The sequence below is a fragment of the Liolophura sinensis genome, chromosome 1 (assembly GCF_032854445.1).
Source record: "Liolophura sinensis isolate JHLJ2023 chromosome 1, CUHK_Ljap_v2, whole genome shotgun sequence".
NCBI classification, from domain to species: Eukaryota; Metazoa; Mollusca; class Polyplacophora; order Chitonida; family Chitonidae; genus Liolophura; species Liolophura sinensis.
Genome location: NC_088295.1, coordinates 95723680 through 95740561, shown reverse-complemented (window position 1 = coordinate 95740561; position 16882 = coordinate 95723680). Strand labels below are relative to the sequence as shown.

The following is a 16882-nucleotide window of genomic DNA, read 5'->3' as shown; positions in this document are numbered from 1 at the left end:
GTAGATGATTGACCTGACCAGGTGATGTTTCAGTAGATGATTGACCTGACCAGGTGATGTTTCAGTAGATGATTGACCTGACCAGGTGATGTTTCAGTAGATGATTGATCTGACCCGGTGATGTTTCAGTAGTTGATTGACCTGACCTGATGATGTTTCAGTATTTTGCTGACCTTACCCGGTCACATTTCAGTATTTTACTGACCTGACCTGACCTGATTGATCTGACCCAGTGATGTTTCAATAGTTGATTGACCTGACCAGGTGATGTTTCAGTAGATGATTGATCTGACCCGGTGATGTTTCAGTAGATGATTGATCTGACCCGGTGATGTTTCAGTAGTTGATTGACCTGACCTGGTGATGTTTCAGTAGATGATTGACCTGACCAGGTGATGTTTCAGTAGTTGATTGACCTGACCTGGTGATGTTTCAGTATTTTGCTGACCTTACCCGGTCACGTTTCAGTATTTTACTGACCTGACCTGACCTGATTGATCTGACCCGGTGATGTTTCAGTAGTTGATTGACCTGACCAGGTGATGTTTCAGTATTTTGCTGACCTGACCCAGTGATGTTCCAGTATTTGATTGACCTTACCCGGTGATGTTTCAGTATTTTACTGACCTGACCCGATCACGTTTCTGTATTTTACTGACCTGACGTGACCTGATCTGGTGATGTTTCAGTAGTTGATTGACCTGACCAGGTGATGTTTCAGTATTTTACTGACCTTACCCGGTGATGTTTCAGTATTTTACTGACCTGACCTGGTCACGTTTCAGTATTTTACTGACCTGACCTGACCTGATTGATCTGACCCGGTGATGTTTCAGTAGTTGATTGACCTGACCAGGTGATGTTTCAGGATTTTGCTGACCTGACCCAGTGATGTTCCAGTAGTTGATTGACCTTACCCGGTGATGTTTCAGTATTTTACTGACCTGACCCGATCACGTTTCTGTATTTTACTGACCTGACATGACCTGATCTGGTGATGTTTCAGTTTCTAGCTCACCTGACCTTGTGATGTTTTAGTAGTTTGCTGACTTGACCTGGTTATGTTTCAGAAGTTTGCACCCCTGACCTGGTGATGTTTCAGTAGTTTGCACACCTGACCTGACCTGTTTGCAGACCTGACCTGACCTGGTGATGTTTCAGTAGTTTGCAGACCTGACCTGACCTGTTTGCAGGCTAGACCAGACCTGACCTGACTTGGTGATGTTTCAGTAGTTTGCAGACCTGACCTGACCTGGTGATGTTTCAGAAGTTTGCACACCTAACCAGGTGATGTTTCAGTAGTTTGCAGACCTGACCTGGTGATGTTTGAGTATCTGTATGACCTTAATAGACATTAATTTTCATGTTCTGTTGGGATCTACTTTTGCATGGATCATCTAGTAATGTTGGGGTGTTAGAAATGATGTGTCTTTGATTTATTTTATGGGAATCCAGACCTTATGTAGAGCCAACACATAATGACAGCCCTAGTAAACAGAGAGAAAACCTGCAGGAAGCAGTGGTCATTATGCTAACTTCTGATTGGCCTTGATGCAGCACACTCTCTACAGAAGATAACTGATAACTGTCATTATCCTGTCTAACGGAGGGCCAGATAAATGGGGTTCTTCATTGCACAGCTCTCCCCATCACACACCCACCCACACTCTCAGCGCCCCCCCCCCCAATGCCCCCCAAGATGCCTGATGTGTAACACAGTTTATACAGTGTACAGTAGGCCAGTGTGACCGGACAGGGCTGAGCATTGCCCACATCAGTTGCAATCTGCTAGCTCCTCTCTTATTTATCCTATTAGTACATGTATCAATTCACCCTAAAAATACCATGGAAAAATATGCCAGCATGTCACAAATGGTATGATTTTGAAAGTTTTGAAGTCTGTAGAAAAAAAACCCTTGAAATTTTATATTTAAGTTAGCCTGGATGTCTTGAGTGGTAATTTGAACTTTTTGGTTGAGTAATTATTGTAGAGCTATATGGGGTATAGGAGGTGTAGGGGGTATAGGAGGGGTAGGGGGTATAGGAGGTATAGGGGTATAGGAGGTATAGGGGTATAGGAGGTATAGGGGATATAGGGGGTATAGGAGGTGTAGGGGGTATATGAGGTATAGGGGATATAGGAGGTATAGGGGTATATGAGGTATAGGGGATATAGGAGGTATAGGGGTATAGGAGGTGTAGGGGGTATAGGAGGTATAGGGGATATAGGAGGTATAGGGGTATAGGAGGTGTAGGGGGTATAGGAGGTATAGGGGTATAGGGGTATAGGAGGTATAGGAGGTAAACTGCTGCTTGATGATTAGCATGCGTGTCACAGTAAAACACTTCACCATAGTTGGCGTATCAGCTTCTAACCAAATGGAGATTGTTGAGTGGTTAAACCTTCAAAGTCCAAGTACATAAGAGGTGCAGGTTCAAACCGTATCTTGGGAAGAGTAAGTTTGTGGGGCCTAGGTGAGATTTTCCCACTCTCACAGTTTGTGGGGCCTTGGTGAGGTTTTCCCACTCTCACAGTTTGTGGGGCCATGATGAGATTTTCCCCCTCTCACAGTTTGAGGGGCTTTGGTGATATTCTCCCGCTCTTACAGTTTGTGGGGCCTTGGTGAGATTTTCCCACTTTCACAGTTTGTGGGGCCTTGGTGACATTTTTTCATCTCACAATTTGTGGGGCCTTGGTGACATTTTCCCACTTTCACAGTTTGTGAGGCCTTGGCGAGATTTTCCCACTTTCTCAGTTTTTGGGGCCTTGGTAAGATTTTCCTGTCTCACAGTTTGTAGGGTCTTGGTGAGATTTCTCATCTCACAGTTTGTGCAGCCTTGGTGAGATTTTCCCATCTCACAGTTTGTGCAGCCTTGCTGAGATTTTCCCATCTCACAGTTTGTGGGGCCTTGGTGAGATTTTCCCACACTCATAGATTGTGGGGCTTTGGTGAGATTTTCCCTCTCTCACAGTTTGTGGGGCTTTGGTGAGATTTTCCACTCCCACAGTTTGTGGAGCGTTGATGAGATTTTCCCACTGTCATGGATTGTGGGGCTTTGGTGAGATTTTCCCACTCTCACAGTTTGTGGGGCCTTGATGAGATTTTCCCACTCTCATAGTTTGTGGGGCCTTGGTGAGATTTTACCATTCTCATAGATTGTGGGGCTTTGGTGAGATTTTACCATTCTCATAGTTTGTGTGGCGTTGGTGAGATTTTACCGTTCTCACAGTTTGTGGGGCCTTGATGACAATGAATAAGCAGTTAATGATGTTCACGCAGGCGTATGCACAGTTTATCATTTTCTTCTGCCAATGTGGTTGGTAAATATGGTGTATCTGTATGTCACCTACAGGAAGGTTTGTGTGTGGTTGGTAAATATGGTGTATCTGTATGTCACCTACAGGAAGGTTTGTGTGTGGTTGGTAAAGATGGTGTATCTGTATGTCACCTACAGGAAGGTTTGTGTGTGGTTGGTAAATATGGTGTATCTGTATGTCACCTACAGGAAGGTTTGTATGTGGTTGGTAAAGATGGTGTATCTGTATGTCACATACAGGAAGGTTTGTGTGTGTTTGGTAAATATGGTGTATCTGTATGTCACCTACAGGAAGGTTTGTGTGTGTTTGGTAAATATGGTGTATCTGTATGTCACCTACAGGAAGGTTTGTGTGTGGTTGGTAAACATGGTGTATCTGTATGTCACCTACAGGAAGGTTTGTATGTGGTTGGTAAAGATGGTGTATCTGTATGTCACCTACAGGAAGGTTTGTGTGTGTTTGGTAAATATGGTGTATCTGTATGTCACCTACAGGAAGGTTTGTGTGTGTTTGGTAAATATGGTGTATTTGTATGTCACCTACAGGAAGGTTTGTGTGTGGTTGGTAAATGTGGTGTATGCTGACAGATCATACATGTAGCTCTGTGGTAAATCAGTATTGACATTTATTTCAGGAAATTATGTTTATCTGAGTATCATATCTGTGAATGTTTGATACATGTAGTTATAGCTTATGGAAGCTATTTTTGAATTCTGCGAAACTTCCTGGCTGCCATGATACTGTACCTCAAAACGTGTCAAAGATTTAAAGCAAAATAAAAACTAGACAAGAACGTCAATAAGAACTGGATATATTCCAGCCATGTGATTTGTGAGACTACTTTAGATGCCACAAATGTTTTCTTCACCTGAACTAACCCAGTCTTTAATCTTGGAATAGCTTGTTTATGTGCATGAGTGGACATTACATTGTACACAGAATTTCACAAAAACTGCTGTCAGAGGTGAAAATAAAAGTGGACTTTAAGTATAGTGAGCAAAATTTCACAGACCTTGTAAGTTATCTGCATGTTGAGAAGGGTACATGGGGATTTAAATCCTGGCTGTGAAAGGTTAAATCTCCACATACCCTTGTCAACATGCAGATAAGGATTTTGTCCCAACAATGTTAATTAAATAGAAAGCCAATTTGTACATATTTAAAGCTGAACTAAAAAGCATCATGCTAGGTATGTCGACTGCAGACAGCCCTGCTATAGTGGCGTGACGTCACAGTGATGCGTCATGGAATGCCATGTCACAAAGAGAAATGATGTCAGTGTAGTCATTTCTGCGCAGGGTATAAATTTAGTGTGAAAGAAAAATGACGTCACCCAGCATGGTAATTCAGCTGCGCAAGATTTAAATTCAAATACCCCATTTGGGCATAGCCTGCAGCTCTCAAGTCTCTCAACTCGCCTGATCAGGAAGTGGCAATCCAGAATCACAGACGATGTAGGGACAATGGAATTTACTGTTTTTTCACCTAAACGTACTTCACCATGTTGTGTGCTAAAAGCTAAGCTCATTACATGTGAGTGTCTTAAAATGTTATGTTAATTTTTTTTCCCTTGTGTTTTCAGGGAAATATGTGGGAAATAGGCCAATAAAGCTGAGGAAGAGCACATGGAGAGAGCGTAACATTGATGTGGTCAGGAAGAAGGAAAAGGAGAAAAAGCTGCTGGGATTCAGGTGATGCTCTCATGATGGGGAAAGGTTCATACAGCTGGTGACAGGATTGGTGTCATTCCGGGAAATTATCCATACAGCTGGTGTCAGGATTGGTGACATTTTAGGGACAGTGTCCATACAGCTGGTGCCATGATTGGTGTCAATCCAGGGACAGTGTCCATACAACTGGTATCAGGATTGGCTTCATTCCAGAGAGGTGTCCATACAGCTGGTATCAGGTGTCATTTTAGGGACAGTGTCCATACAGCTGGTGCCAGGATTGGTGTCAATCCAGGGACAGTGTCCATACAGCTGGTATCGGGATTGGTTTCATTCCAGGGAAGTGTCCATACAGCTGGTGCCACGATTGGTGTCATTGTAGGAACACTGTCCATACAGCTGGTGCCATGATTGGTGTCATTGTAGGAACACTGTCCATGCAGCTGGTATCAGGATTGGTTTCATTTTAGGGAAGTGTCCATACAGCTGGTATCAGGTGTCATTCTAGGGACAGTGTCCATACAGCTGGTGCCAGGATTGGTGTCAATCCAGGGACAGTGTCCATACACCTGGGATCAGGATAGATGTCATTCCAGGGAAGTGTCCATACAGCTGGTGCCACGATTGGTGTCATTGTAGGAACACTGTCCATACAGCTGGTATCAAGATAGGTGTTATTCCAGGGATGTGTCCATACACCTGGGATCAGGACAGATGTCATTACAGGGACATTGTCTATACAGCTGGTGTCAGGATTAGTTTCACACTTTTAAAGAGTCACACAGCTACAAGGGCTGACGCTGGCTGAGAGTACTCGTGGAACCTTCAAATTTTAAATGTGTTCACATGACAACAGTTGGAGTGAATCCTGTGGCAGATGAGGTGTTATCAACATTAGTCATGTATGTGTCATTGTAATGTGAGAACACACAGAGATTGGACTGTGAAACTAACGGATGGAGTGTCCAGCTAACTGACAGGCTGTCCAGCTAACTGGCTGACTGTCCAGCTAATAGATGGAGCATCCAGCTAACTGGCTGACTGTCCAGCTAATAGATGGAGCATCCAGCTAACAGACGGAGCGTCCAGCTAACTGACCGAGCATCCAGCTAACTGATAGACTGTTCAGCTAACTGGCTGACTGCCCAGCTAACAGACAGAGGGTCCAGCTATCTGACGGACTGTCCAATTAACTGACAAACTGTTCAGCCAACTGGCAGACTATCCAGCTATCAGACAGGGCAATCAGCTAACTGATGGACTGCCCAGCTAACTGACAGATTGTGCAGCTAACTGATGGACTGTTCAGCTAACTGACAGATTGTCCAGCTAACTGATGGACTGTCCAGCTAACTGATGGACTGTCCCGCTAACTGACAGATTGTCCAGCTAACTGATGGATTGTCCAGCTAACTGATGGACTGTCCAGCTAACTGATGGACTGTCCAGCTAACTGACAGATTGTGCAGCTAACTGATGGACTGTCCAGCTAACTGATGGACTGTCCAGCTAACTGATGGACTGTCCAGCTAACAGATGGACTCATATGAACACCAATATAGATGCCTTGTGTTGTGGCTGGTTGAAGTACGTGTATATGTATTTTCTATGTTATAAGTGTTTCCCTCGTAATATTTGAACTCCTTACAATGTTCGTGTATAACCCTTATCCACCCATGTTCTTAAAAATGAAGTTTTAATTTTCACTTAATGTAGGCTGAATCTGAGCTTTGAGCCGTGGAGTATGTCCTCACATAACACCTCAGAGGGATGTTTGATAACTTGGAGTGTGTCCTCACATAACACCTCAGAGGGATGGTTGATAACTTGGAGTGTGTCCTCACATAACACCTCAGAGGGATGGTTGATAACTTGGAGTATGTCCTCACATAACACCTCAGAGGGATGTTTGATAACTTGGAGTATGTCCTCACATAACACCTCAGAGGGATGTTTGATAACTTGGAGTGTGTCCTCACATAACACCTCAGAGGGATGTTTGATAACTTGGAGTGTGTCCTCACATAACACCTCAGAGGGATGTTTGATAACTTGGAGTGTGTCCTCACATAACACCTCAGAGGGATGTTTGATAACTTGGAGTATGTCCTCACATAACACCTCAGAGGGATGTTTGATAACTTGGAGTGTGTCCTCACCAGGCACCTCAGAGGGATGTTTGATAACTTGGAGTATGTCCTCACATAACACCTCAGAGGGATGTTTGATAACTTGGAGTGTGTCCTCACATAACACCTCAGAGGGATGTTTGATAACTTGGAGTATGTCCTCACATAACACCTCAGAGGGATGTTTGATAACTTGGAGTATGTCCTCACATAACACCTCAGAGGGATGTTTGATAACTTGGAGTGTGTCCTCACATAACACCTCAGAGGGATGTTTGATAACTTGGAGTGTGTCCTCACATAACACCTCAGAGGGATGTTTGATAACTTGGAGTATGTCCTCACATAACACCTCAGAGGGATGTTTGATAACTTGGAGTGTGTCCTCACCAGGCACCTCAGAGGGATGTTTGATAACTTGGAGTATGTCCTCACATAACACCTCAGAGGGATGTTTGATAACTTGGAGTGTGTCCTCACATAACACCTCAGAGGGATGTTTGATAACTTGGAGTGTGTCCTCACATAACACCTCAGAGGGATGTTTGATAACTTGGAGTGTGTCCTCACATAACACCTCAGAGGGATGTTTGATAACTTGGAGTATGTCCTCACATAACACCTTAGAGGGATGTTTGATAACTTGGAGTATGTCCTCACATAACACCTCAGAGGGATGTTTGATAACTTGGAGTGTGTCCTCACATAACACCTCAGAGGGATGTTTGATAACTTGGAGTATGTCCTCACATAACACCTCAGAGGGATGTTTGATAACTTGGAGTGTGTCCTCACCAGGCACCTCAGAGGGATGTTTGATAACTTGGAGTATGTCCTCACATAACACCTCAGAGGGATGTTTGATAACTTGGAGTGTGTCCTCACATAACACCTCAGAGGGATGTTTGATAACTTGGAGTGTGTCCTCACATAACACCTCAGAGGGATGTTTGATAACTTGGAGTGTGTCCTCACATAACACCTCAGAGGGATGTTTGATAACTTGGAGTATGTCCTCACATAACACCTCAGAGGGATGTTTGATAACTTGGAGTATGTCCTCACATAACACCTCAGAGGGATGTTTGATAACTTGGAGTATGTCCTCACATAACACCTCAGAGGGATGTTTGATAACTTGGAGTGTGTCCTCACATAACACCTCAGAGGGATGTTTGATAACTTGGAGTGTGTCCTCACCAGGCACCTCAGAGGGATGTTTGATAACTTGGAGTATGTCCTCACATAACACCTCAGAGGGATGTTTGATAACTTGGAGTGTGTCCTCACATAACACCTCAGAGGGATGTTTGATAACTTGGAGTATGTCCTCACATAACACCTCAGAGGGATGTTTGATAACTTGGAGTATGTCCTCACATAACACCTCAGAGGGATGTTTGATAACTTGGAGTATGTCCTCACATAACACCTCAGAGGGATGTTTGATAACTTGGAGTGTGTCCTCACATAACACCTCAGAGGGATGTTTGATAACTTGGAGTGTGTCCTCACCAGGCACCTCAGAGGGATGTTTGATAACTTGGAGTATGTCCTCACATAACACCTCAGAGGGATGTTTGATAACTTGGAGTGTGTCCTCACATAACACCTCAGAGGGATGTTTGATAACTTGGAGTATGTCCTCACATAACACCTCAGAGGGATGTTTGATAACTTGGAGTGTGTCCTCACATAACACCTCAGAGGGATGGTTGATAACTTGGAGTATGTCCTCACATAACACCTCAGAGGGATGTTTGATAACTTGGAGTGTGTCCTCACCAGGCACCTCAGCGGGATGTTTGATAACTTGGGGTATGTCCTCACATAACACCTCAGAGGGATGTTTGATAACTTGGAGTATGTCCTCACATAACACCTCAGAGGGATGGTTGATAACTTGGAGTATGTCCTCACATAACACCTCAGAGGGATGGTTGATAACTTGGAGTATGTCCTCACATAACACCTCAGAGGGATGTTTGATAACTTGGAGTATGTCCTCACATAACACCTCAGAGGGATGGTTGATAACTTGGAGTATGTCCTCACATAACACCTCAGAGGGATGGTTGATAACTTGGAGTATGTCCTCACATAACACCTCAGAGGGATGGTTGATAACTTGGAGTATGTCCTCACATAACACCTCAGAGGGATGGTTGATAACTTGGAGTATGTCCTCACATAACACCTCAGAGGGATGTTTGATAACTTGGAGTGTGTCCTCACCAGGCACCTCAGCGGGATGTTTGATAACTTGCCCGTGATGACTCAGTGGGATGTTTGATAACTTGCCTTTGATGACTCAGTGGGATGTTTGATAACTTGGAGTGTGTCCTCACCAGGCACCTCAGCGGGATGGTTGATAACTTGCCCGTGATGACTCTGTGGGATGTTTGATAACTTGGAGTGTGTCCTCACCAGGCATCTCAGCGGGATGTTTGATAACTTGCCTGTGATGACTCAGCGGGATGTTTGATAACTTGCCCGTGATGACTCAGTGGGTTGTTTGATAGCTTGCCCTTGATGACTCAGTGAGATGTTTGATAACTTGGAATGTGTCCTCACCTAGTACCTCAGTGAGATGTTTGATAACTTGGAGTGTGTCCTCGCCAGGCACCTCAGCAGGATGTTTGATAACTTACCCGTGATGACTCAGTGGGTTGTTTGATAGCTTGCCCTTGATGACTCAGTGAGATGTTTGATAACTTGGAATGTGTCCTCACCTAGTACCTCAGTGAGATGTTTGATAACTTGGAGTGTGTCGTCACCAGGCACCTCAACGGAATGTTTGATAACTTGCCCGTGATGACTCAGTGGGTTGTTTGATAGCTTGCCCTTGATGACTCAGTGAGATGTTTGATAACTTGGAATGTGTCCTCACCTAGTACCTCAGTGAGATGTTTGATAACTTGGAGTGTGTCCTCCCCTAGCACCTCAGTGGGATATTTGATAACTTGCCCATGATGATTTTGTGGGATGTTTTATAACTTGCCTTTGATGACTCAGTGGGATGTTTGATAACTTACCCATGATGACTCAGTGAGTTGTTTGATAGCTTGCCCTTGATGACTCAGTGAGATGTTTGATAACTTGGAATGTGTCCTCACCTAGTACCTCAGTGAGATTTTTGATAACTTGGAGTGTGTCCTGACCTATCACCTCAGTGTGATGTTTGATAACTTGCCCGTGATGACTCAGTAGCATGTTTTGTAACTTGCCAGTGATGACACTAGCCCAAAGCAGAGGAAAAGTATTTTCAGGAATACACAGTATGTCCATTGCTGAAATGCCCTCATTGACATGTCAGATCTTGGACATGGAGTTTGAGGTTTATTAAAGACGATAGACAATTTCTCATGTTGCCATGATAAAGGTTATGTAGATATTTTCTCACTTGTCCTGATAAAGGATACAATATGTGGGCAGATTGATTGGGTTGAATGACAGATACGAATATCAGTTGTCTCTTGCTTCCAGGCTTTATTTGTTTTGCAGAAATAATAAACTTCACACTAAATGGTCACTTTTACTCTGATGTTGTTTTCATGCTTTTTTTCGTTTATTCCCATTTTTTTTTTTTTTTCGAGTCTAAAAGAACGCTTGGAGAAATATTATATTCAGGAGATGTGGGATTGGACAGTTTTAAGTGGTTTGCAATACATCTATGACATCAAGGATAAGTTTTATGAGAAGTTGTGTGTCATCTAATGGACAGGTTCTCAAATCTTCTACCCACACACTTTTCTCCCCTTTGATATAAAGCTGTACTTGTACACGTATAACACAATCTCCTGAACAGCACCAATGTTCAGTTAAACAGCCACCTCATTAGTCTGCATGTGACATTGACACTGATTTGAGTTCTTTGTCCTAAAAGCTAATTACATATATGTGGAATGATAATATTCATGTCCATTGCGTGGTCAGTACAGGTTGAGCTTCAATCCTGACGAAAAGACCACACACAGACTGAAGTCTACATCTCAGGGATGGCTTGGTGTGAGTTGACATCAGCAAAACTAGCGTGACTGTTCCACCTGATCAGTCACAACCTGATCCATCACCACCAAACAATCTTCAGGGAGACCATTATCTTGGAATGAGGAATTGTAAGTCGCACGTGTACGTGTTTTTTTTAACATATGAACATTTTTTTGTGCATATGTTTAGATAAGAAAACATGGGTTTCTAAGAGATGAAATGGTGGAGAGTGGATCTGGTATTGATTTAAGAGCTTCCATGTAGATGGGTTAATGACAGCCAGCGCAGTGGGCTCAGGTCTCAGCATCTCGTGTTGGAGCAACAGCCACTGGCTGATGTTCTGTTACAAGGTTACCAGGTGATCAAATTCCCCGGGAGATATGAGCAATGTTAGCCTGGGAGAAAATCCACCTGTGTCCATGGTAACAATGTAACCCTGTCCCATGTTCATGTCCAGGATAATCCAGCCTCCACCCACGGACTTCTGGGTGGCAGGGTAATCCAGTCACTATTCACAGACCCCTGAGGGAGGAGGATGCATTCAGGAATCAGGGCTTTAACAACAGCCATGAGGTCAGCCCTCACTCAAAAAGTTCAGCCATCTAACAAACCCCACATAACCCCACATAACACCACAAACCCCACATAACCCCAAAATGCCACATAAGACCACAAACCCCACATAACCCCAAAATGCCACATAACACCACAAACCCCACATAAGACCACAAACCCCACATAACCCCAAAATGCCACATAACACCACAAACCCCACATAACACCACAAACCCCACATAACACCACAAACCCCACATAACACCACAAACCCCACATAACCCCCAAATGCCACATAACACCACAAACCCCACATAACCCCCAAATGCCACATAACACCACAAACCCCACATAACCCCAAAATGCCACATAACACCACAAACCCCACATAACCCCAAAATGCCACATAACACCACAAACCCCACATAACCCCCAAATGCCACATAACACCACAAACCCCACATAACCCCCAAATGCCACATAACACCACAAACCCCACATAACACCACATACATGTAGATTAACAGATATACATATACATGTATTAACACTGGTACAACTATCACATGGGATGAGGACTGTATTAGCAGTTAATTTGATTGAGTCCTTGTAAATGTACAATAAAGAGCAGGCCTACAGTGACCATTGGCACTACTACCTCATCAGATGAGTACTATATTAGCAGTTAATTTGATTGAGTCTTTGTAAATGTACAATAAAGAGCAGGCCTACAGTGACCACTGGCACTACTACCTCATCAGATGAGTACTATATTAGCAGTTAATTTGATTGAGTCTTTGTAAAGGTACAATAAAGAGCAGGCTTACAGTGACCACTGGCACTACTACCTCACCAGATGAGTACTATATTAGCAGTTAATTTGATTGAGTCTTTGTAAAGGTACAATAAAGAGCAGGCTTACAGTGACCACTGGCACTACTACCTCATCAGATGAGTACTATATTAGCAGTTAATTTGATTGAGACTTTGTAAATGTACAATAAAGAGCAGGCTTACAGTGACCACTGGCACTACTACCTCATCAGATGAGTACTATATTAGCAGTTAATTTGATTGAGACTTTGTAAATGTACAATAAAGAGCAGGCTTACAGTGACCACTGGTACTACTACCTCATCAGATGAGTACTATATTAGCAGTTAATTTGATTGAGCCTTTGTAAATGTACAATAAAGAGCAGGCTTACAGTGACCATTGGCACTACTACCTCATCAGATGAGTACTATATTAGCAGTTAATTTGATTGAGACTTTGTAAATGTACAATAAAGAGCAGGCTTACAGTGACCATTGGCACTACTACCTCATCAGATGAGTACTATATTAGCAGTTAATTTGATTGAGCCTTTGTAAATGTACAACAAAGAGCAGGCTTACAGTGACCACTGGTACTACTACCTCATCAGATGAGTACTATATTAGCAGTTAATTTGATTGAGACTTTGTAAATGTACAATAAAGAGCAGGCCTACAGTGACCACTGGCACTACTACCTCATCAGATGAGTACTATATTAGCAGTTAATTTGATTGAGACTTTGTAAATGTACAATAAAGAGCAGGCTTACAGTGACCATTGGCACTACTACCTCATCAGATGAGTACTATATTAGCAGTTAATTTGATTGAGCCTTTGTAAATGTACAATAAAGAGCAGGCTTACAGTGACCACTGGTACTACTACCTCACCAGATGAGTACTATATTAGTAGACACTTTGTTTACTTTGAAGAGAAAGATATACTGCAGTGACAAGATACGGAATCCACCATCTTTCACCTGAGCTCTGGTGATTAGTTCCTTGTTGACAAGATTTACCAAGTCGGCAGCCTACAAACTGCGTCGCTTACATGCACACTACATATATATATATATATATATAACCTCTGTGAGAGCTGACATTTGTGGTAGTAAACTTTGTCTTGCCTGTCTGAACACATGTGCCGACATTCCCACTCTGTCTAGGTCTTTAATGCCTTCACAGCTCTGTCATGTATAATTTACAAAGCCTGCACATAACCAGACCAGCAGACGTCAGACATGTAGTTAGCTTGTTATAGCCTCATGCATTTAGTGTTGGTTATACAACGGAGATTCCCAACGACTTTATTTTCACATTAAAATGGGCACAATATTTATGCTATGTTAGTCTGAAAATTGCATTTAAAAAAACATTATGTTAACTACTCCCCTTTAAAAATAAAACCATTAAAGTTGGACCCTATGTATATCTTTACTGGCGACGTCATGCCAGTAAGACCTTCATGGATTGTGTATTGACAAGCCCTGCAAAGCATTGTCGAATCCATGCGTTAGACCTACCCACTCTGTGCTTTTCCAGAAGCCATCGTAGGACTTAATCTATGATTGCCAATACGTGTAAATCTCGTAATTAGCACCCTGAGAATCGTACAGTAAAACAGTTATACAGCAAATATTTTCATAGATACCGGAGTTGTATCCTGGGAAAGCATGTACATGTGGACTACAACATGAAGACGGCGATACGATGGTCGATTTTCGCTCACATGCCGGCCTTGATGACTCAAACGCGCTCCTTTCTGGTTTGTCTGACACGAATTGGACATCCGTGGAATTAGAGTAATACCCCTGGGGAATTTGAGACAGGCTATAAATTCTTATACTCAACTGTATTCGAGCGCTACCGGCTGCGACTCGAGGATCCATGCAGTTGGACCAGCGGATTGTGAGGTGCAGCTTAATCGTCCCAGGCTGCAGTGTTGAGAACAGTCCGTCACTCAACACCGTTGAAACTAACAATCGAGCTAATTTTTATGTTTTAAAAAAGTATCATCCGTGTAAATAAGGCTTGAATTATACTGAATGGAAACAGCGGTTGGTAACACATAGATATGCCAAATTAAATTTTGTCCGGGTTCCCGTTACTGGTTTCAAGGTACAGCATGTGGTGTATCACTCGCTCACAGTGGCCTGTGGGCGAGCTCTAAAACTGGGCTGGACTGTGGCCGTCGTAGGGCAAAGGGTAGGCCTACCCATCCCTTAGGTACATTTCGTGTCACAGCATACTGTTTCAAACAAGCAAGTAACTTAACAAATTATGCTTTCTGGGAGTGAAAATCTGGACTTCTTTTCCTCTTCGCTTGGCTTTTTTCAGCCTCGTCCGTTGTCCGTTTCTTCCAGTAGGAACTGGCCCCAATGGGTCAGTTAGTAGACCATCCGCTTCCGGGCGGTAGATCCAGGGTCAATCCTGGGTCGGGTCACACCTAAAATCTTAAAAGAGAAAGTTGTAGCCTCCTCGCTTGACGTTCAGCATTCAGGGGAAGTGTAATGTCTCGAGTGGGGCGGCTTACTTGACTTCGGTAAGTTGTCTCAGTGAAGCAGCACTAGGTAAAAGAGCGGTGGAAATCCGTCCTGCAACAAGGAGGCACATTACATGCACTCTAAGGACCCATTTGTCGTCACATGACTGAAAAATTGTTGAGTACGACGTTCAACCATAAGCGCTCACTCGCTCTTTCAGTGGGCATGACTGAATTAGCAAGTTTCATACAACTACGAGTAATAAAAAGGGTGTTTTTGATGAGGTTTGGTTCATATTTCCTCATAATATCTGTGGCATTTTAGGCTAAAAAGGTAACTTTATAGTGCAGTGCATTATGTTACTGAAGTCGAAGGCCACACTTGTGCTGGAATAATCAAATCAAATTGGTAGTAAAATTATAGAGAGTGTCTTCTGTGGTCTGTGTTGTAGGCCTACACGCAGCGAATGTACCGCTGTGGCGTGACAAGGTGAGCGGTGGTTCGATCGAAGTGGGGTAGATTTTCTGATGTTTGATCACCAAATTCTACCTGTTTTCTTCCGCTTTCGACGTTTTAAACGATTGGAATCGATTCAGCGGACATCAAATCCTTTTACACATAATATCTGCAGTTTGGATAGCCCAGCGCTGGGGTTCTACATGAAGCGTCTTGCCTCATCGACACTTTGCTTGGTGCTTATAATGACACCGGTGTGTAATGCACTTCCTTGCAGTGCTGGTGCACTGATGCTTGGTGTTTAATGGCACGAGAGTGTAATACACTGTCTTGTAGAGCTGGTACACTGATGTTTGGTGCGTAATGACACCAGTGTATGATACACTTGACATCCTTTTAGTGCAACAACTTGCAGATGGTCGTGGGTTTCCACAGTGGGTTCTGTCCGGTTTCCCCTCACCATAATGCTGGTAGCAGTCGTATAAGTGAAATATTCTTGAGTACGGCATAAAACACTAGTCAAATAAATAAATAACTTATAGTGCTGGTACAGTGATCGATGCTGTGAGTTTAATGACGCTAGTGTATGGCACACTTTCTAGTTTATGGTGCGGGTACACTGATGCTCGGTGCCTAATGGCACGAGTGTGTAATACACTTCCTTGTAGTGCTGGTACACCGATTGGTACATAATGACACGAGTGTGTAATACACCTCCTTGTAGTGCTGGTACACTGATTGGTGCTTAATGACACCAGTGTGTAATACACTTCCTTGTAGTGCTGGTACACAGATTCTTGGTGCTTATTGACACCAGTGTATGACACACTTCCTTGTGGTGCTGGTACACTGATGCTTGGTGCTTAGTGGCACCAGCGTATGACACACTTCCTTGTGGTGCTAGTACACTGATGCTTGGTGCTTAATGGCACCAGCGTATGACACATTTCCTTGTGGTGCTGGTACACTGATGCTTGGTGCTTAATGGCACCTGCGTATGACACACTTCCTTGTGGTGCTGGTACACTGATGCTTGGTGCTTAATGGCACCAGCGTATGACACACTTCCTTAGGTGCTGGTACACTGATGCTTGGTGCTTAATGGCACCAGCGTATGACACACTTCCTTGTGGTGCTGGTACACTGATACCAGTGTGTGATGTATCGCCTTTAAGTCCAATTTCATGTAACTTTGTAAGTCATATTTCTTTTTTTGTAAAAGACGCGGTCTAGGTCACAGTGTCATAAAGTTATTTTTTCGCCACAATATCGCTGGCTAATTGCAGATGTGGCGAAGGCATAATTAATCATTCCTTAATGAAGTTATTACTTCCTGAGTATAGCATATTAAAACACCAATCGTATAAAAGAATTCTGCAATGTTATTATCAGATTGATAAGTCAACGTTTATATGGAGGCCAGAGGTAAGTACACTAGGACTAAATGACCAAGACCACAGCAA

The 16882-nt window shown here is 43.3% G+C and overlaps 1 protein-coding gene across 1 annotated transcript in view; it reads left to right on the top strand.

Annotated features, from left to right (window-relative positions):
- The window catches only part of LOC135482073 (RNA-binding protein 42-like), a 54521-nt gene extending 47706 nt beyond the window's left edge, over positions 1 to 6815 (top strand). The window contains exon 5 of the mRNA XM_064761906.1: positions 4902 to 6815. Coding sequence (XP_064617976.1) covers positions 4902 to 5014 — 113 coding nt within the window. The 3' untranslated portion in view covers positions 5015 to 6815. The remainder of the gene's footprint in view (positions 1 to 4901) is intronic.
- Positions 6816 to 16882: the final 10067 nt, after the last annotated feature.